The sequence below is a fragment of the Tachypleus tridentatus genome, chromosome 8 (assembly GCF_004210375.1).
Source record: "Tachypleus tridentatus isolate NWPU-2018 chromosome 8, ASM421037v1, whole genome shotgun sequence".
In the NCBI taxonomy this organism is placed as follows: Eukaryota; Metazoa; Arthropoda; class Merostomata; order Xiphosura; family Limulidae; genus Tachypleus; species Tachypleus tridentatus.
Window position 1 is genome coordinate 91764278 of NC_134832.1, and position 22383 is coordinate 91786660.

Genomic DNA, 22383 nt, shown 5'->3' on the forward strand with positions numbered 1-22383 from the left:
TTACACATTTGAACATAAAGCACGAACGACACAACAAGCTACAGTTTTAAACTTTAAACTTATCCCTTTTCTGTGTGTTAGATATAAAAGCAGATAAACAAAATCTGTATAATTGTTTATTGAATTCTCTAACCTTCTGTTATTCACAAAGTCATTCTGAGTGAAAGTTGATTTTCATATTTCATTTGCATAATCTCTAAATCCTTCTAAATGAACATCAAAAGTTTTTTTTTTCGTTTTGGTATGGCTTTCAAAAATACCTAAATTATTTTAACAGCTTAAACCTCTAATGTTTTTTATATCTACTTCATTTTAATTTTATGATTCAATGTTGTGCATGAAAAAAACATTAGATCACAGTGTGAGTGTTGCCTGTTTCCCCAAGTAACTAAAATAAAGAGGGTGTGATTATGATTTTTAAGATAGAACCAGAACTTGAATACTTTCAAATATTTCACTGTCCTTCTTCTTCTTGAGTTTGGGGCTTTTTTTTAAAACCATTGCAACTTTTGTGTGTGAATATCTGCACTGGTTTTTAACCAGAATGTCTGATTATGAGATGTTCTCTTACATATACTCAAGTTGTGTAACTTTAAGTACTTTATTTTACTGAATTTTTACAAGTATATGCTACAAATTTATAATTTTTATGTTTCAGTTCCTTTTGTTAAAAAAATAAATAAATACAAACATACACAAGAAAAACAAGTAGATGTTCTTCCATAACCCTCACTGAGTCTCACAAATTTGAACATCAAATAATTTATATAGTTTTCAAGTATGCATTTTGGAATATATAAAATATATCAGTCACTAAAACAGAATGTCTCAAAACTATTGTAATTTACCCAACTTTTTAAGTAAGCTATAAATAAATTAAAAATTTTGTTAAGTGTTCAGAGCAGCAACGCAACGTCTGTCAACAAATTATGACACTTATTCTACAACAATGGACTCCAAAATCACATAGTTGGATGTAGAATATTGTTTAGTCTTCCTCTTGCTTTTAATTACATACAATTTGTGATTCTGACTGGTTTAAAATTGCAGTAGCCTATTTTAAAAGTTAGAAAATTCTGAGCTCAGACACCGACATAGAAATATGAATATTAATCATTTTTAAATATCTCATTTTGAAATTAAAAAGTTAAAATTTATATAAAAAGTTTAATTATAAACTATGTTTTCATACTAAATTTATTGAAATACACTGATAGAAAAAATTTTTGATTAAGTTTTGAATGTAATACTGTAAAAGGTTGACGTGTAAAAAACATGCTTGGATATGAATAATTAACATAACCATTGATAAGATAAAACATAACCTTTGTGACAACAAGGTCACAAATTTGAATCTGTTAGTCTCCTTGATGGGATCTATTAATGAAAGAACTTTCAGTAAAAGCTTGGGCTACTAGAGATCTGATGAACATATTTCATGAAGACTAAAATGTAGACAACTTCCACAAGGGTTCAAATGTGAGACCTTGTTATCACAAAGGTTATGTTCTGACTATGTTGTTTTGGTTATGTTTTGAATTATTATGGATGAAATATAGTTCTTAGAAGTTAATACTTTTAAACTACTTGAACATGTACCAAATCACAATAAATAGCTATTCCAATGAGAGATGATGTCTCAAGAGCCACTGAAACAGAGATAGTAGAAAGGGACTATCATGTACATTCAGTAAGTAGGCATTTGAAAGAATGGCCCAGGTCTCCAAAGAGTCATTAATGGTATAAAATATTTGTCAAAATGACAAATAAATAATCTTATCTTAAGTATTACACCAATGAAATGAACAAGCACTACCTCCAACTGATTTAAAGACTTAAGAACCACAGATACAACTTATTGCTAAATTACATCCAACAACAGTATACTGTCTGCAAGGAAGAAATGGGAGCACGGTTGTCTGAAAATACAAATCTTCCCAAAACTAATTTAAAATATGCAAAAGACTTGAGAATATGTACACCAAACTTAGATAATAAGCCTTGAAATGGATCTGAAGAAATACCATAATCCAAGAGACTTGCCCTATGGACTAGCATTAAAACAAAGGTACCACTGACTTCTGCCCTGTATCTTTATAAAACATACAATAACTTGATTTTCATGTGTCACCAGCTACTTTTGTTGAAAGTGGCATAAGGAGGGTGTTTTAGTAAACTACTCTTAAGTTTTATTTTTTAGTCAACAGATTGCAGAAGCATAACATAATGGAAGGAATAATAACAAGGTTAATTATTAAGCTAAGTTTCACATTTACAAATATACATGGTATATTATTGGCTCTGTTAACATTTTTTGTATTGATATTGTGTGGGTTTATTACTGATACTGTTAAAATTTTTGTATTGACATTCATATATTTTTAGCACAGTAAAATTTTAGTATCAACATTAGCTTGTATATTGTTGGCACCATCAACATTTTGTATTGGCATGAATGTATTCATTTATTCTTACAGTTAGTAGTTTACTGTTTTAAAGTCCTTAACTTTTACTTACATCAATACAACTTCAATAAAATGACAGGAAATAAACCCCTAAGAGTCATCAGTTTTCTTTTGTAACATCTGTATTTTAATATAATGACTTTTGTTTGTTTTTAAAATGAAAGCCATATTGGGTTAACTGTTGTGTCTAATGCGAGAATCAAACCACAATTTAAACATTGCAAGTCCATACACTTTTTGCTGTCCCACCAGGGGACAACAAGCAATTAAAAAAGAAAGTTACAATAGATTGTTATAAACAATTTCATATTGTAAGAACTTTAGTTTCTTAAAACAATAAAACTATATTATGATATAGAGTCTTGAATTCTAGATATCATGAGCTTGCTGTAAAATGTTCTGTAGTCATCAGGCAACTGTTTTAATGTCTTTAAAGCTTTCTCTAAGAATGTAAGTGCAGTGGCAGCAGGATGGGGATCCTTGTTTCCATATGGATCTTTCTTGTCATACATACTCTCTTCCAGATGATGCCAAAAGACATTTACTGCTACACCAAACTCAAGGGAGGTCATATTGTGGAGCCAAAGAGCTATGACATACACAAAGATTATAATACAGAATAAACAAATTGAGCACTAACATTTTATATGCTGGATGCTCAATGAATTTTTATAAGATAGATTGAAAGAGTTGTTTTTGTAAGTTACCTATAAAAACTTATGTATGTGTTACTTTAGACAAAGCTTAGGTGTGTCTTTTCAAAATAAAATGGAATACATTCTTACAGTTACTGAATTTAAGTTTTCCTTTCTCTTGTTTAACATAATATTGTTCGTTCTATAAATATTTTGAAAGTACATTTTTTTCTGCTGTTTTGAAATTTGACAATATGTATAAACACCATAATGTTAACCAATCAAAGTTTGTAATTCTAAGAACTTTTTAATGTTTTAGTTCGAATATATATAAATTTGTTTACTTTATTTGAAATACACAGTTTAAACAAGTACCTCCTGGTTTTAGAATACGCTTAACTTTTGGTTAGTATAGAATTTTCAACTGAAGATGAACCACAAAAGCTATAAAACTAGTATAGAAAAATAAAAGTTTCTTTATAAACAGTTAATGATTTCATTTGAAAAAAATTAAGAACTGATATTTTATTCTTCATTATTAAGTAAAATCATTAACAAATCGTGTGAATATATAATAACTGGATAGTTTAGATATTTCTCAAATTTAACTGACTGCCAAATTTTGTAGCCATATTTAACTGTATGATGTTTATTTTACCTGGAATAAAAAGAATATCTCCTGAATCCAAAGTACAGGTGTACTTAGTGGCCTTGATAAACTCTGGATATTTCTCAAGATCTGGATTTTCAACATCAAGTACCTCAGACTTGTCACCTAAAATAGCATACAAGAGAATCTTTACACTAAAAAAAGACAAGTTTAAATTCCTGACTTAAAATATTTAAACAAATGATTAATAAGCTTCCTAATAAAGATTACTAGCTGTTCATTGGTGAAATGCTAATTAATGACTCATTAATCCTATTTCAATAGTTGAGAAATTACTAGAGTTAATAATTAAAAGACATTTTACAAGAGTATTTAGAGAAGTTTCATATAATCAAAGAAAAGGATCATGTCTTATAAATTTGTTAACTTTCTTTTAAAATGTTACATTTAAACTGAATATGAGTAATGCAGTAGATTAGCATCTTAGATTTTCAGAAGACTTTTGATAAGATGCCACACAAACATTCTTAGGAAAATTGTTTCTTGGGAGATGAGATAGCTAATTAAATGGCTCAAAAATTGATGGGGCAAAAAAGAAGAACAAAATTGTTATAACAGCATGAATCTGCACTGGATTCATGTTAAAACAACCAGTACATCTCTAGGTTCTACACTAATTCTCATTTTTATTAATGACACTGATACTGGAATGATCAGCAAGTCGTGTATATTGGTAGTCAGTTTATCTCCATGAAAAGATGGCACAGAGACATGTATAAAACCAATACAAAAGTCTTCTAGATTTTCTTCTCTACAGATAACCAGAAGCTAGATATGAAGAGCTACCTGGTACAGTTGTTGTATCTCTCATGTATATGTAAATCTTCAGCTATTCAGAGCATTTCAAAGTCCAAAACTGGTGAATAGCCAAAAACCAAGATTTTTTATTTTCTCTCATCATTATTTTTCTTCAACAAGTATAGTACCTACCTTGTTCTAAGAGTAACTACAGAGTGTTCGGAAAGTCACTGTGCACTTATATATTTATTAACAGTGACCCCTCGTTAGCATCAATACAGGCCTGGATCCTTTTTATTTTGTTTCTAAACACTGCTATCAGTTGCTGGCTTGAAATAGACTGAATAAAATATGATTACAAAACTGCACAGTGACTTTCCGAACACCCTGTACAATTTTATCATCATTTGATAAAGCAAAACAGTATTTATGATCTTTTACTAATTTATTTTATTATTATTATATGCAAAATTTATAAAGTTTAGAATACATTATATATGCTAATAACCTACATTTTTCATCTAAACAAACAAGTGTTAGGAAAAAATTCATTGCTAAATAAATTAGCTGTGTAGGGCTGGCTACTAAACTTCATAATGGAACCAAGTAGGATAATGATGGAATTGGACATATCACTCGATTGACTAACGATCACATAGCAGCCTAAGCAGTATTGACATTACGTGGTGAATAAAATCCTTTCATTACTAGCTTCCTAAATGTTAAAACAAACAATCATAAAAATGTTACTCTTTTGTAAAATAGTTATAAAAGTAGTATTCTGAAGTTAACTGAAGGAAAGGTACAATAATGAAAGCTGAGATTTCATTCAAACATCAATCTTTCAATAGACAAAGTGAGGAACCCAGTAATGTTGGGATTTTATTCTGCAGGTAAAGTTGAGACAGCTTAGTTGGTTCCTTTTTCAAGTTCAGTAATCAGTCATACATAGTGTTTTATTTAGTGATAAACGTTTTCCCTTATACTTGTGAATATTCCAAACCGTACTAGTGAAGTAATTTCATAGAAAAAAAGATCTGGAATATTTCTTGAGTTCAGCTAACACCTAACAGATGCACTTTTAATCTCAATTGAAGTCAGATTATGCATAATGGTTACCAAACACTAACTATTCTAATTCTAATGGGCCTAGCTTTGGAAACATTAGGTGAGATTGTTGAAGGAGAAGACTGAACGTAGATAAAGCATCCTAAATGATTCTTAAGAGGGAATATTGAGTTACTGAGGAAGTTAGGAGAGCTACCATAAATGATCCCAAGTTTGGAAGATTTTGTTTTGGGATAAGATAAAATCTCTTAACATATTTTCACTAGAAAGAAGGGATTGGAGTTGGGGGTGACTGAGGTTTATAAGACTGTAAGAGGTTTGGAATCTATTAAATAAATTGTTATCATCAAAAATTCTGCAAGTAGTAAGACAAGATAACACAACTTTAAGATATACAAAAGTCAGACCCAACTCCAATTAAGTTAATGTGACTTTCTCATTAGCTTGGTTGCTCTGTGGAATAGTTTGTCTTTAGATGTGATGGAAGCTACAACACTGAAGAAGCATAAAAAAGATTGGATGAATATTTACGAGAATGGGGTTGGACATATGTATGGGTGATTTCTTCATGTAGTTTCACATAGATTAGTGGCTATGGCACTTGACTGGAAATCTGCAAGTTGCAGGTTTGAGACTTTGTCATCAAATATGCTTAACTTTTCAACCATGGAGGCATTACAATGTGATAGCCAACTTCACTATTTGGTTTTAAAAAAATAAACTGAGAACAATCATTTGTATTTGCATGTTGTGAGGTAGTGTTTGAACACTAACTATTCCAAAAACACAAGTAACTGTATAGTGATACATATCTATGATTTTTACATAATAGTCTGATGTAATATGAAAAATACACATGGGTAAATCATGTTATATTTTTCATTCAGATATATATGTATATATAATAGTAATGGAAGGGCAAGTCATAGTGTGACCATCGTAGCTCCAAGAAGAAAGTACCGAGGAACTTGGAATTTTTAACCTATACTAAGTAGGCCCTGAGGGAGTATTATTACTTATCCATGCAGATACACATCTTTTAAATGAGGCATGCTAGAGAAAAACCACATAGAAAATAGAAATCACAGACACACACCGTGCAATATAGCAAGTACTACCACCCCATAGTATACCTTGTAGTATATCAGTTACATTAACAACTTCTAATTTATAGAAAAGCCAGTGTGTCTTGGTAATAACACATTCCAACAATAGTTTTTATGTCATGTTGCTTAGCAACAAAAGTATAACTGAATATTGTTGTTAGTCTATGTGCTGGAAGTACAAAATGAAATGTGTAACCAACAAAACTGAAAAATGTTTGTTGATTTTTCTTAATTCAGAGCTTCAGTTGATCAAAAAGGTTTGTTTCCTATTTCAAAAAATTGATGATGTATCAGAAAATCCCTTAATTCAGAAATTATTCAAATTTAAAATTGGATCAATATTTTTACTAAATGATAACCAAACAAAATGCTGAAAATAATCTATGCAATCAAACATTCCACTTCATCTCAAAATTGCAAAACAGAAGTTATAACCATACTATGAACCACGATAGTGTTTTATAGTAGGGGCCAACCAGGAATTTCACAAAAATTATAATATAACATATGGGCAAAAACCATCTTAAAAAACATACTTCTTGAAACAACACTCAAGATCTTCTATCTCAATGGCTATGGCTGATAAAATATTGATAATAGCAGAAAAGCTGATTTTCTGATTGTTAGACAAAATTCATCCATTTATTTTTCAGACAGACCTACTACTGAAACTTCTGTAAGGTCATAGGACTATTTTTATGTTGTTTCTTAAAAGATTTTATTAGTTTTTTCATCGCTCATGTCCAAGTTTCTCCTCAAAGCCATTCAAGCACAGAAGTGTACACTGTGCCAAAATCTATGCACCGTTACTAAACAAACTTGTGTGAAGGTTGTAGGGCTATTTTAAATTGATTCTTGAAAGTTGAGACTTCCACCCTCTAGAATTTTTAAGTTCTTCTTTGCTACCAACATAAGCTCTTTGAAACCATTCAAGCATTACAGAAATGTAGAAGTCACTTAAGCACTGTTATATAATTAGAAATGCTTTGCTTTATTAGAGTAAACAATGTGTATATTTATAATAGTGACCTCAGCCCTTCAACCATATTATTATCAATTCTGGTTTAACAAGTCACTAAAGAAAAAAACAGCTACAAATATTTTACTGAAATCTAGACAATTAATGAACAATTATAATTCCAAATAACTAGTAAGTGTTTAATTACAATGTAAAACTCAATATTTATGTTAAATTATGCAATATATATTTACAGATTCACATATAAACTGTGTGCTATAGCTATGTAAACTATAGTATTTAACATTAATACTAAGTATGAAATACCTGTTACTACAACTTTACTTACAATTTATATATTGTATACATAAATACAGTCAAGTATAGAAATCTACTTTGCAACTTTGCTACATAGCAATGGAGCCAGACACAAAAAAAAAATCCATAACTGTACATATGCATGTATGCACTGTTTAAACATGTAGTCAAGTTACATTTTGTTATTTGGTTTACCAATGTCTTCTATAGTTTGTTAGTGTTTTCTGTGGATCTCCACCAAAACAATATATCTTAAAGACTAAGTATAACTGACAACAACATGCATACAAACATGTGGAACACTGATAATTTTTAAAAAATGTTATATACACACAATGTAAACTAATATCATTGCCCATAAAATGAACATAAGCAAGTTTAACTATATAATTAAAAAGTTGGAAACAAGTAATAGAGATTACAAAAAAGCAAACATACAAGAAGTTGAATATACTGTTAGTTGAATATTGATCACAAGCTGTCCAACATCAAATTCATGATGACAGGTCATGATCAATGTTCTACTGATAGTATATCCATGCAATCCCTAACATACAACTATGCATTCAACATTCAGTGAAATAACAATAAGATGCATGACAGCCTGATAGAAGTATATTGATAGTGTATTCATTCTATTGCATGTTTACTTTTTTCTATGATCCCTATTACTTGTTTTTAATTCTCTCAATACAGGCTCAGTCAATTTGAATAACCACATGACTTCTTTGTAGTCATTAATGTCTTCAAAATTTAATAATTCTAACTTTTAATATGGAATGTATTGCTTTAAGAAATTTACCAGTCTTTCAGTAAACATAAGTTTCTCACCTACAGAAACATTTTTACTGAAGTACTCTTAATAAACTGAAAAAAAAAGTTGGTACATGAATATATTGTGTATTCGTTTTGAATAGTCTGAATGCAAAGCATTTTTCATGTTAAGATTACAAAAATACTTTTTGGCATCTCAAACATTTGATTTGATTTGTGTATTCTCTAAAACCTCCTAAGTACATTTCAAATGTTTGTTTTCACTAAAACTTCCTATGTTATTTTCTCTACACTAACTCTATACAATATTGGTCAAGTTGACCAATCTCATAACCACCAAAAAGGAATTTTAAAAATCTAAATTACTCTTTTTCTTCAGAGAATGGCCTCAAATTATAACATGAAAATGCATTTTTTTTATCCTAAATAGTTTTAAGCTTATAACAGTATACATCTATTTATGATTAAATTTTATTGTTTTATTGCTTTTTGGGCATATCTTACTATTATTTGCACCATTACAAGTTGTAAATCACTTGGGGAAAGTGAAGGTCACATTACTCTATCAAATCTCATTACCCATGGGCTGCTTGTGTGCATGCCTTGTGAAACATTTTTATTACATTATTATTATTTATTTTATGTAATATAACCAAAAGAGATCCATATTTCTACATTTTAGTTACTTTCACAATAATATATAAAGAATAAACACAAGAAACAATAAATAAAGTACTTAACTCAATCTTTTTCCATGATGTTGATTGTCAGTGACATCAAACCTTATTTATTTTTATATGAATGGTAGTAATGTACCAAATAAGTTTATTAAATTGAATATTGCAACAAAAACATAGACTAATATCAGGCAAAAAGTAGATAATTTCTTCTCTATCACAATTTTTCTGACTTTCTTACAATGTGACAAGAGCCATTACAAATTCATCCAAGCTAGCTGTTATCTTTTCCATGTGAAAAAAGCTTGTACTAACAATAAACTGACAATTCTCAGTGCAGAAAACAATACTAAACATGATAGATGAAAGCTTTGGTTTTCTATTGGTTATAGATAATAGAATTAAATGTAAGAGAGAACTACTGGCAATTCTTGAAAGGAAGAATGTGACAGGTGGATGTGGCAAGATGGTTCTGATTTTCTACTTGATGGCTCTGTCACCAAATAAAATTTAAAGCTATAAAAATTATGGTTTTTTTGAGCAATGATTATTTTATAAGGAGTAATTTATGTTGAAATTTGCACTTATAGGACGATTAGTGAATAAAATAGAGAACATACCTAGAGAAAATGTGTTACACTAAGGAAAACTGGATTTTTTAAAGTATTGCCTCATAAAATTAATAATATAAAACTCATATACAATTAAGATATGGATTAACAGTTAAGATTTTATGCTATTCTAATTGGTATAGCATAAACAAAAAGTAGATTAAAAAATGTTGAATGTAAGTCACTCAATCCTTGTGTTATCACAGTATAGGATGCTCGTGGTGATATGGTTAAATTTTTAATCATATAGTTATAACCATATGAAGGATACCTGAAATGTTTATAAAGATTTAACTACAGAGAGACACAAACTTACCATTCATATACATGTATGATACATCATTTGGGTGAAACAAAACAGCATATTTCTTGCCCTTCACTTGAATAAGTAAGTTGTCCATTACCTAAGGGTAGATAATTATATATATCATTTGTTAAGCAGAGGAAGTGTGCAACATAAAATATATCAAAAGTTTCATACCAGCTAAAAATATATCTCTTCTTTAATAGTTCAGCATCAAGTGTCTATATTTTAAACTAAGAGCAAGACAGTTGAATGTTCTCTTTCACACATCCTACCAATCTTTTTTTCAACAATATTCTTTACATTCTGGTAGAGGCTTATTCAGTTCCCTTTCTAGCATGTGTATAACAATGTAACTATTTAATGATAAGGAAAAAATATATCACACTGAAACACACATGGACTAAAACACTGATTAGTTTAGAGGGTGAGTTAAAACATGTTTATTTATAGCTATTCTGTTACAACTCATTTTCAGGAAAAATCAATCAACAAATTAAGAATTATTATTTTCAATAAACCCTGAACAAAGAATTAGAAATTAAACATACAATGAACTTTAAAATAAGAAACCTTACATCATAATGTGTCCATAAACACAAGCCTTTTGAAGCAATTCGAAACACAGAAGAGAAAAACTGCTTTTCAGGGAAAATATCAGAATAGGATATATCTTTAGCTAAACCTGAAAACTGTCTTCTGATGTCAGCTACATCTTTACGTGGATCATCTCCAAGTGATCTCATGTAATAAACTTCTTTCTAAAAATATAAAGAAAAACATTATTGAAATTATTAAAATATTTACAAGTTTAAGTGCTTCAACAGTGAATTTTTATACTGAGAATTAAAAACTGGAAATTTTGCACATTAACAAAATTCACTGTAAAATATATTAAACATTCAAACCAATCAGTGGTGATAGTAACTGTAATTTCAGCTTCTAAACTTAATAGCTTACATAAATTGAAAAGAAAAGAGAAAAACATATATTTTCACCTAAAATTCACTATAATTAGTTAAGAACTAGTTTTAGTGTAAAAAAAGTATTTATTCAATTATATCAGGCACTGTATATGTATTGCAGCCAAGTCATGTAAGCTGATATTTATTTTAATGAACCATAAATTGAAGACTAAAATATGTATCTTAAACAAAGAAAACAAAAACAAATGAAGTAATTTATTATTTATATTTAATGGAGAACAACCTTTATTTTGAACAAGTACAAATAGCAAAAACATTAAAGATATGCTTTACATATTTTATAAAATATGTAATACATTTGTAAAGTTTTAGAAACAAATTCTATAAAATATAACCATATGGTTCATACCTCATCTAAGAAGTAATTTGAATGTTTCTCTTCTGCTGCTCTTGCAATAAATTCATTAAAGGGCAAAGTCCTATATCAGTTGAAAATACTTAAAAATTATGACAAAAGATATCAGTGTAATTTTATACATTATTAAAAACAATTCTTCAACTTTGAATAATAATATTTTTGTATTTCATGGTTCACAATTTTCTTAATATTATTTGAAAGCCCTTAATGTTGTAATTATTTTAAATTCTGATCTTTCACACTTCTGGTTGTAATCATAGAAAGTATGTTTAAATTAAGTAACTCTTGTTATCTCACACAAAATTAATTAGTCTTTGAACTCTATGGGAAAAACACAACAGCCTATTTCTATTATTTAGAAACAAAATTCAATTTATGAATTTTAATATGAACAGAAATTATGAATATAAAATGTTACTTACTCTTAGATAGCTGTCTAGTGAATAGGAATATAGTATTTTTTGGTGAAATTTTAAAACATTTAGACTGTTGTGCCTGTTAATAAATCCTGTTTGCTATGAGAGACTGTATTGCGATACAAAAATGTTATCAAACATTAACAACTTTATTATACTTTTACACCAAAGGATATTATCATTAGTAACAACTTGATTTTAGAAATCAGTCTAAACACATAGACTAGACTTTAAAATAACTTATAAAGGGTTAAAAGTTTAACCTCTGATATGCTTCACTAGTTAGATATACAGTATTGTTTTAATATAACGGTCTATGATAAAATATTAAAATACTTGCATGAATCCAGCTGAAACATACAATCTATCACATTAATAATATCAATGTTGAACACATACAAACACAAAATCTTCAATGTTCAATGAACAAACTGCAATATACTTAAAACAGAATAAATTAAAGTTGTGATTTCACCTTTTAAATAATATTCCATTAAACGTTACCTGCAACTATGATTCTAACAATTAATTTCAAATGTATGAGTAACAGACCTATAAAGAAAATTTTTATTTATAAAATCCAACTTTGTCGATGTGGATACATGTACTTTAACTGGTTGATTTCCAACTTGTTCAGCTAGATAACCTGCTGTCCATTTTTCTGTACATTTACCAATATTTATATTTTTCAAAACTGCTGGAACTCTCTGAAAGAAAAATAGAAACAATTTTAAGTAAAAATACATATTTGTTTTTTTGGTAAAACAATCACTTGACAGTGTAAATTTATTCATCTTTTTCTAGCAACTGGTAAATACCAGGTACTAAATGACTTTAAAACTAAAAGTGCCAACCATAGATTATAAGAAATTAATCATCAACTGAATGAACTGTTTTTACTTGTTCTTTAATTTGGGGAATCCCTCTTAACACATGTATGAAAACAATGTGCAGTAAGGTACTAGGAAAAACAAATCAACAATAAAAAACAACTCATTGACTGGTACCGTGTTTTTTTCTGTTACAAATATGATTCTTCACATTTTCTTTCATTTTTCATAACTTTAATCGCTGTTTACAACTGGTTTAAATACTCATAATAGTCATTGATGAAACAAGAGAATCCACTACCTCTATATCATTAGATTTGGAGCTCTGATTTTTTATGTTCTTTTCTACAGTAATTTAATTTTCTGAAGAATTTCAAACAAGCAATATAAAAATTCTATCATTCTCTTTAAACTTTCACAAAGATACAAAAGGTAAAAAAAAAATCACTCACATAATTAATTAACTAGCTCTTATACAGAAATATATAACTTTGCAAGTTTGAACCTAAAACAGTATTTCATAATTCAATAATACTACTAAGGCTGTCAGAGTTTAAATGCACAAAATCAGTTCACATGGTTATATTCCTCACTCAGTATCCTCAATAGGATGATACACCATAATATATTTAGTCATGAAAGCCTCAGCAATTTTCTTTCTATTTAAATAATTAGATATTTGTCTTTTTATTTTGCACAAAGGTACATGAGAGCTATCTGCTCTAGCCATTCTTAATTTAGCAGTGAAAAAATAGAGAGAAGGCAGCTACTCACCACCACCCAGTGCCAATTCTTAGGCTACTTTTCACCAATGAATAATGGGATTGATAGTTACATTATAATGGTCCCATCACTAAAAGAGTAAGGATGTTTGGTGTGACAGGGATCCAAACCAAAAAACTCACATTGCAAGTCAAGTTTCCTAACCACCCAGCCACACTGGGTAAGTGAGATATCTATATGTGTTTAAATGCTAGGTGTAAAGATATTACAAACACTAAAATATTTGATAAGGTATTCAATACTTAATGTTTATAAACTTTTTTTTATTACTTATGATGTTAACAACTAGCTGGAACACCTGTCCCCTAGATGGAAGTTATGTAAATTAATGACTGACAAAAGGTTATCTTAGGATTTAATAAATTGTTTCCCTAATATGTAATTGTAAAAAAAAAAAAAGAAAGCAAAAATTCTCATTAAAACTGTAAAACAAAATGTGAAACCACAATTTTGTATGTATCTCTGTGGATCAAATGATCCTCCACACCAAAATTGGTGAAGATATATTAAAAGGGGGAAAAAACTGTCTATAAATACAACAAATCTGAAAATATGTATATGCCCTTGCATGGATATGTAACCCTAAACCTCCATACCAATTTTGAAGATCCATCTACATCATGCAAAGAAGTTACCAGGACATACAACAGACAATACTGTTATACTTGTATTGATACATTATCCATATTTGTATTACACAAATGTATGTTGATCAAATTTCATGTTTCATGATGCTTTGCTGGCTCTAAGACAACAAGATATTACCAATATTACGATATTCCACAGAGAAAAGCTATTTCCACTTTTGAATAAACACATCAATTACACGATCGTCTGTAAAAAGTATACAACATATCTTAGTCGGCTGTGATTATTTTATATAAACAGTATTATACTGATTTACAATGTTATTCATGTGACGTCTTAGTTTAGATAAAACACCCTGAAAATGAAATTACATTGGCTTTATATTTAAAACAATGGAAATAGTAGTGTACTATTAATAGCACTAGGCTCACTTGTTACAAAAGCTTAAAAATTACAAGATAGTTCGACAGTGCCTGTACGGTCTATGAAATATATTGAAATAAAAATGTGCTACTATACACACAAAACAAACGTTACTGCTGATTTACCTGCGGATAGATTTCGTTTATTAACGTTTCAGAAGAAACACCATTCCACACTTTAACATTTGAACTCTTCATTCTCTTGCCAACAACCAACACTAGTAACACCCTTTGAGAAAAGTAGGCAACTAACTGAAAACATAAAAGTATAAAAAAAGTAACATTTTTCTTCAGACGCCCACATATATATATTTATCCGATCTTTTCTATACATCAGGTTGTGCGTACAAAATATTATTCATAAAATACAGGAAATAAAAAGTCAATATGTTCAATTCAATTAAATTATTAAATCGTGTTGTTGATAAACAGTTTGGATTTGGTCTTACACTATAACTAATAAGGATAATGTTAGTACACTTATATTACCGACTAAACTTTCTCCCGAGCTTACAGAATTAAATAAGTACAATACTGTACAAAAGTGTTGGGACAAGAGAATATTTTGCCAATCTTTCCATTTCATTCGGCTAATTTTTCCATGTCATTACAAAATGTAAATTTCAATGCTCCCTACTTATCACTCTTTAAAATTTCCATATACTTGTATCAAGAATATGTCACAAGAGTTCTAGTCGAATGAACATACTTATTAAATTTAGAGTCTGAAGCAACTGTCATGGAATCACATGCAATGTGTTAACTATATAGAAAGAAGCTAGCGTATGGTATCAGTATACGCTATGAGAAATCAATTTAAAGCACTCTATAACAGTGATATGCTTAGATAGGGGCTCAGGGTCTTAATGGGAGCCAATTGATAATTTTATTCTGTGTAAAATTCCATGGGATTTAGGACCCGCACAACGTTAAATCTGCCACTGCTCCACAGTAATGTACCTTTGTCTGGTTATCGAAATCTAGTGTCAATTACACTACTTATGGTAATGTCAGGTATTGTTTGTTTGTTTGGGAATTTCGCACAAAACTACTCGAGGGCTATCTGTGCTAGCCGTCCCTAATTTAGCAGTGTAAGACTAGAGGGAAGGCAGCTAGTCATCACCACCCACCGCCAACTCTTGGGCTACTCTTTTACCAACGAATAGTGGGATTGACCGTCACATTATACACCCCCACGGCTGGGAGGGCGAGCATGTTTAGCGCGTAATGTCAGGTAAGGGAATGCATTTGTTCTAATTAGTTATCATTTTGTTCTATAGTACCGGTATTAAATCTGAGACTAACGAGAGAAGAAGACTAATTTAACTACAATGATTTTACTTAAAAAAACAGAGAACAGTTTGAAAACAGTAAGAGTGTTTCTTTTGCCGTGCCTGAGAATATTATGCCCACATACTGCTTTATGAAAACAATATAAAAAATAATTCAATTTATAAATATTATAATATTATTGCACATTAACTACTAATCGCCATTAAGAATGGTTTTAGTGCACTTTATTAATTGATAAATAGTTCTACAGTACTGTACAAAAGTATTAGGACAAAATTCGAAAATTAGATTTCAGGCTAGTTTCAAAGAACAATGGAAGATAAAACACAGGTGAAACCTCAAATTTAAATAACCTTCTTATTTAGTACACAAAACTTACTACAAATGATTGAGTTCAGCAAAGGGTTATTATTTTGCGTGCTATCCTTTGGCTTTAATAAATGCGGGCAGCCTTTTATCCCTTGTTGCAACTACTTAATCAAAGTATCCTTTGGGGTTTTACACTAAATGTATCTAATACATACATTCCAATAAGTTTCATTGAAAGTAACGTTTGATTTATCAAGTGATCTATGAAGTCCCAGGTCTGCTCAACTGGGTTGAGATAGGAGCTGTGTGGGAGCCAATACATCAGTTAAATGACTCCGGCAGCTTCTTTCTTAGTGAAGTCATTTCTGCATAGGTTGGCTGAGTGTTTGGGGTCATTATTTTCTTGGTAGTAGAATCCTTTACCAATAATACGTAAACCACTCGGTATACCATGACAGATCAGTATCTGATGGCACTTATGCTGATCCATTATTCCAACTATTTCGCAGGTATCCCCTGTCGCTTCAGCAGAGAACATTGCCAAACCATCACACTGCCTCACCCATGCTGCATAGTAGGTGCTATGCATTGAGGTAAGTACTTTCATCTTTCTCCCCTCAAATGTACAACCAACGCTTTGAACCAAATATTTCAAACTTGAAACAGTTCAGTTTTGTATTGTTTAGCAAGTGTCAGTCTCTTGACAATAATTGGAGATAGAAGTAAAGGTTTCTTAACTACTACACGACCAAATATTTAATTCTCTTTCAATCTTCTTGATACTGCAGATCTGGATACTTTTCTGTTGTTTGGTACATGATCGCTTATTTCATGCTTGAAACTAGTGGCAGTCTTCCTTCTGTTCAAAGGCTGCATAACAAAGGTACTTAATATCAGTATTATTCAGTTTAGGTGTTCTGCTTATTCTTTTCCTATTTTCATATTTACCTGTATCGGTATCAAGATCTACGGTGTATTTCAGGACGACTGGTATGGGTATTAACACTTTTATTAAAATAAAGCAGAGAACAACGTCTTGATCTTTTTTGGCCATCATCAAGTTATGCAAAAACTCTCTTAAAAGAGAACAATAGATTCAATAAAATGTTTAGAATTTTCAAGTTAATTAAACTTATTATTATTTTAATGGAAACTTGACCTCATCTACTGGGGACACCAGTCTGTTCGCTAAATGCAAAATTTGGTGGTGAAATTAAACTAAATATGACTATAATGCATTATAAAAAATTAGAAACAATCATGTATATCTTTTACTTGTTTTGTGAAAGTATTTACAGTAGACTTGGGGTTCAATGCATTTAATGTAAACGCGAATAATTTTTTGTTATTGAAAGTATTTATTTCAAAACGTAAATTCAAAATAAAGCCTTCACAACAAATTCCAAATAGAATTGGAAATATAAAAAAGAGCATTTAAATATTTTTATTTTTTGTGAGGGTATCATTTTTTCCTTTTTAAGATATCGACCTCAGTAGATCAGAGATAAGTTGATAAAAAACAGATTAAACAGGTCAACAAATTTAACTGCCTTGAAAGCTAGATAATATCAGATGGTAAATGCGGAGCAAAATTTCCGTGGAGACGAGCTCAATAGTTTTCGATTGCTATGTTGTACTAGTTTTCACATATGCATCAATAGGTTAAATAGTATTGACCAGTATGGAAAGAGAATTGAAGCAATTGAGTTGTGCTTTTTAAGGACATCTTGGAGATATGTTAAACAAGTCATACCTCAAATGAAGATATTTTGCCAAGGAAAGGTTAAAGGAAAAGCTGTTGATTAGTATCAGAAAGAGTCAATAAGAATTTCACTAACACATTGAGATGAAAGAAGAAATGAAAAGTCTAGACATACCTGAAAATATTAAAGGAAGAAGAGACCATGGAAGACAGAGGTTGACTTATGTCAAGAGTCTATAGAAATAGATGAATATATCGAATATGTCAACATTCAAATTTTTGTGTCTCAAGGAACAAAATCTGTTGATAACCATGGTCATTAGTATCCTGTTTGGATTTGGTAAACACTGAGAAAAAGACATAAATATCGTGTCAAAATGTTTAGAAAGTAAAATATATAAACATTAAAAATATGTCATATATAACAATAGAGGTACTTACAATTTTGTAACATCACTTTCTTTCATAAACATTAGAAACAATCTTGGTATTACTATTGGTGAAGTCCCCAGTGGCTGAGCGGTATGTCTGCGGATTTACAACGCTAAAAACCGGGTTTCGATACCCCAGGTGAGCAGAGCACAGATAGTCCATTGTGTAGCTTTCTGCTTAATTCAAAAACAAACAACAACTATTGGTGAAACATACGTTTTTGAAAATGTAAAGCACATGACTTTACAGAACTTGGTTTTAAACCTAAAATAGTTTTATAATTTTGTTACCTTACCTTCACTTTATCTCACTTTTCATGGAGGATTGACACTAACCCACGGAGCAGTGATTATTTTCCTATCATCTTGAGAGAAACTAGCCGTGGTCGATACCACCTGATCCTCGTGCCTCAGTTGAAACTGGACAAAGCCAACTGGCCCTCTTTCAGTGCTCTCTTGGATCTTTTTCTTGCTGTTCTCTGTGTGCTATTGATAGATGACTACATGGCACAGTGACTGACTGTATTGACCAAGCAGCTGCTCAATCTATTCCTAAAACATCCGCACGTTTTTCATGGTATCCTCGTATGTGATGAAGTCTTGTCTGCCAAATGGCATGGAATACTCAAAAAAAGGCCTGAGATATATTTTGTAGGTATCCCACACTTTCAAACTACATTGATTTTCATTTCCAGCGGGCCCGTGCACATCTTTGATAGATATACGACGTCAAAGCCAGAAGGAACTGTGGATTAAGTTCACAAACACCACTTTTTCTATCACCAGTTTCAAAATCATATGGGACAAAATTCGGAAAAAATCAATCGAAAGTATATTTAATTATTTCCTTCGATCTTTCTCTCCAATGGCCAGGAAGTTGCTGACGCCCAGAGCATCGCCGATACTCTCAGCAAAAGCTTTTCTCGTGCATCTAGTACTTTTTTCTTATCTAACCTTTATAACTATCAAGACTCGGGGAGAGCGATCGTCTCTTTCCTTTCAGACCGATCATTTTTACGAGTATGATCGCCCCTTTACACTGGTGAAACTCTAGCTTGCTCTTCCTTGGTCAAAACCCAATATTATTTACTACGAGATATCGCACCACCTCTGTTCTGCCTCTCTTGCTATGTTTGTGGTTGTTTTAAACTAGATCTGACAGGAGAATGTTTTCCTGATGTTTGGCACTGGATTATTATCCTCCTTTCATCTAATCCTGGGAAGGATTTCAAGATACTCCAACTATCATCCAATTGCTTTAACAAGTTATCTCTGCAAGATTTTAGAAATGATTGTTAAAGCTCGTCTTCTTTGGTTCCTTGAATCAAACAACCTCCTCTTGCCAATCCAATGTGGCTTCTGATGACAGTGTTCTACTCTAGACCATTTGATTTGACTATAAGTGTCGAGTAGATGCCTTCCACATCTCATGTCAGTCGTCGAGCATGACGTTTATTGAGTAGCAGCTTCAGATTTCTTTCAATCGTTTATTGAAGTGAACCATAACTAACAGTTTCACCTTTCTCTCTCTAAAACCGTTTGAATGCACTTTTGCTGCCAACAGGGTATTCACCCTGATCCTGAGCTCCATCTCAGTGAAGTTGTGCTTCCCCTGGTCCCTGAGGCAAAGTTATTGGGGCTATGCATCAAGTGTACAAGGACATTGAACATTTTCTGTGCCCTCTTTTCCACCTCTTGAGGAGTGGTTTGATGTTATATGCTAAAGATCTATTTTGCCTCATAAGATCTAAACTGGACTATGGGTCTTTGGTCTATGGTTCTGCCAGAACTTTAGCCTTGAAGATGTTGGACCCTGTTCACTATTTGGTGCTGCAGCACTGAACAGGTCCTTTTTGCACCTCTCCAGCCCAGAGTTTGTACAATGAGTCTCACAAACCTCTTCTTTACCTCTTTCACTTGCTTTACTGTATGCTTCAAAACTTCGATTCTTACCGCATAATCACATCCAGGGTTATGTTTTCCTTCTTCAATGAGCTATGTTTTCAGAATAGATTGTCTGCCATTCTTCATTTTGACCTTCGTGTCCAGGTACAGTTGATGGTTTTGGGTCTGTCCTTGGATGATATTGCTATCTCCACTGGTCTGCCAATCCCACCATGATTTATTACTGTCCCCACTTTGACCTTTCTTTGAGTCATTCGAGGAAGACGGATACTCCCAACTGAAAGAATCATCTTCTATTTGCCGAACATCTTTTGAACCATCATTCCATTCCCATTTATACACATGGTTAGAAATCAGGTGACTCTTTGGGTTCTGCCATCATTTGTTGTGTTTTAGTGGTTGCACACAGGATCCCCTCTGCAGTTTCTGTGTTCACTGCCGAATTGTACACCATTTCCCTTGTCTTGGATCACATAGAAACTATTCCGTACACCAGTTGTACTATTTATACCGACTCGCTCAGCTCTCTACTGCCCTAGAATCTATTCACATTAGTTCTCGCCTATATTCAAAACCGACTGGCCCATTTCTCCTTATTTCCCATGTCTATCCAGTTTTTCTGGATACCAGGCCATGTCGGTATTCGCGGGAACGAGGTTACTGACACCCAACAGCTAAGTCTGTCTGCTTTGGTGCTATTACTGCTGTGCCTGTCCCATATATGTTTGTTTTTGTTTTGTTTTTGAATTTCGCGCAAAGCTACTCAAGGGCTATCTGCGCTTGTCGTCTCTAATTTAGCAGTATAAGACCAGAGGTAAGGCAGATAGTCATCACCACCCACCGCCAACTCTTTTACTCTTTTACCAACGAATAGTGGGATTGACCGTTACATTATAACGCCCCCACGGCTGAAAGGGCGAGCATGTTTGGTGCGACAGGGATGCGAACCCGCAACCCTAAGGTTACGAGTCGCACGCCTAAACCCACCTGGCCATGCCGGGCATTTCATACAAAAATAACGGTCCTGTATTGAAATCTCGACTTCGTGCCAATTGGCAGTGGACTTGAAGTGAGCAACGTGATAGCAAGCTTTTCCAGTTGAAGACTTTTGCTGCTCTTTGGCCATCCTGTTTCCATAAAGATTGAAAGGAGGAAGTTGTCCCGACAGGGGCTTCACATTGGTCAAAGTCACAATAGCACACGTTTTACTTCTCGTCGTAGTTACGACTCTGAACAAGGGCATTATTTTAGACACGTTTTTTCTATATGTTTATCCCTGACACTGAACAGTATCATTGACAAGTGGCATTGTCCACCATGCGTGTGTTTTAAATTCTGTTTTTAATTCCGTATAAGTTTTATTCGAATTTTGGTCATTGTTTTGTTTTAACTTGATTTCTTTTTAGATGTTATAATAATATACTCCAGTTAAAGTATGATGAACATTAAATTTATGTAGAAAATATGTGATTACGCAGAGTTTGAATCGCTTATTTTTAGTATTAAGTATAATATAAATGCATGGAGACAATATATATTATAATTGACCTTATTTTAATAAAAGTTTACCACATCTTCTTTCTATCCACCTATGACGTGTTGAGATAATGAAGCCATTATCATTTGTTTATAAAAACACAGTCTGTATGGGTAAGATCACAAAGAAACAGTATATAGACTAGTTCCTAACTATATGTACCATTTATATTACCTTAATCATGTTATCCAGAAGAACTTATTCATACAAAATACGTGATCTCTTTCCTCAAATCATGGAGTTTCATCGTATCACGTTTGACAACATATACACCTAAAACAAGCATGTAATTGGCCGGAAGTAATCACTTTCATTTTTAATTTATTATTATTGAATATTTATATTATATTTTATGTATTTTCAACGCCGGGTATCCAGTTCAAATGAAATGCTTCTTCTACTATTTTACATTTGAGGAGCTAGGTACTGTCCTTGTCACAAGCCCTCCCCTTTCGAACGATAATCACAAGTAACGAGGCTCAATTTAATCTGATTCAAC

The 22383-nt window shown here is 31.6% G+C and overlaps 1 protein-coding gene across 1 annotated transcript; it reads right to left on the reverse strand.

The window, feature by feature from the left end:
- Positions 1 to 587: 587 nt before the first annotated feature.
- LOC143222934 (tRNA wybutosine-synthesizing protein 5-like) lies at positions 588 to 15041 on the reverse strand. The gene is made up of 7 exons (XM_076450157.1): positions 14834 to 15041; positions 12637 to 12791; positions 11660 to 11729; positions 10903 to 11085; positions 10337 to 10424; positions 3759 to 3875; positions 588 to 3054 (listed from the first exon to the last, which is right to left on the reverse strand). Exons 1-7 carry the CDS (start codon positions 14903 to 14905, stop codon positions 2813 to 2815), a joined length of 927 nt encoding a protein of 308 aa, XP_076306272.1. The 5' UTR covers positions 14906 to 15041; the 3' UTR covers positions 588 to 2812.
- Positions 15042 to 22383: the final 7342 nt, after the last annotated feature.

Bases quoted from the DNA above. Each gene is read 5' to 3' on its own strand.
- LOC143222934 (XM_076450157.1), bottom strand. From the start codon at position 14,905: ATGAAGAGTTCAAATGTTAAAGTGTGGAATGGTGTTTCTTCTGAAACG. The intron at 10,425-10,902 runs GTAAGGTTTCTT...ATCTACCCTTAG, and splicing joins GTTTATGGACACATTATGAT to GTAATGGACAACTTACTTAT. The intron at 3,055-3,758 runs GTAAAATAAACA...TGTATGTCATAG, and splicing joins AGATATTCTTTTTATTCCAG to CTCTTTGGCTCCACAATATG.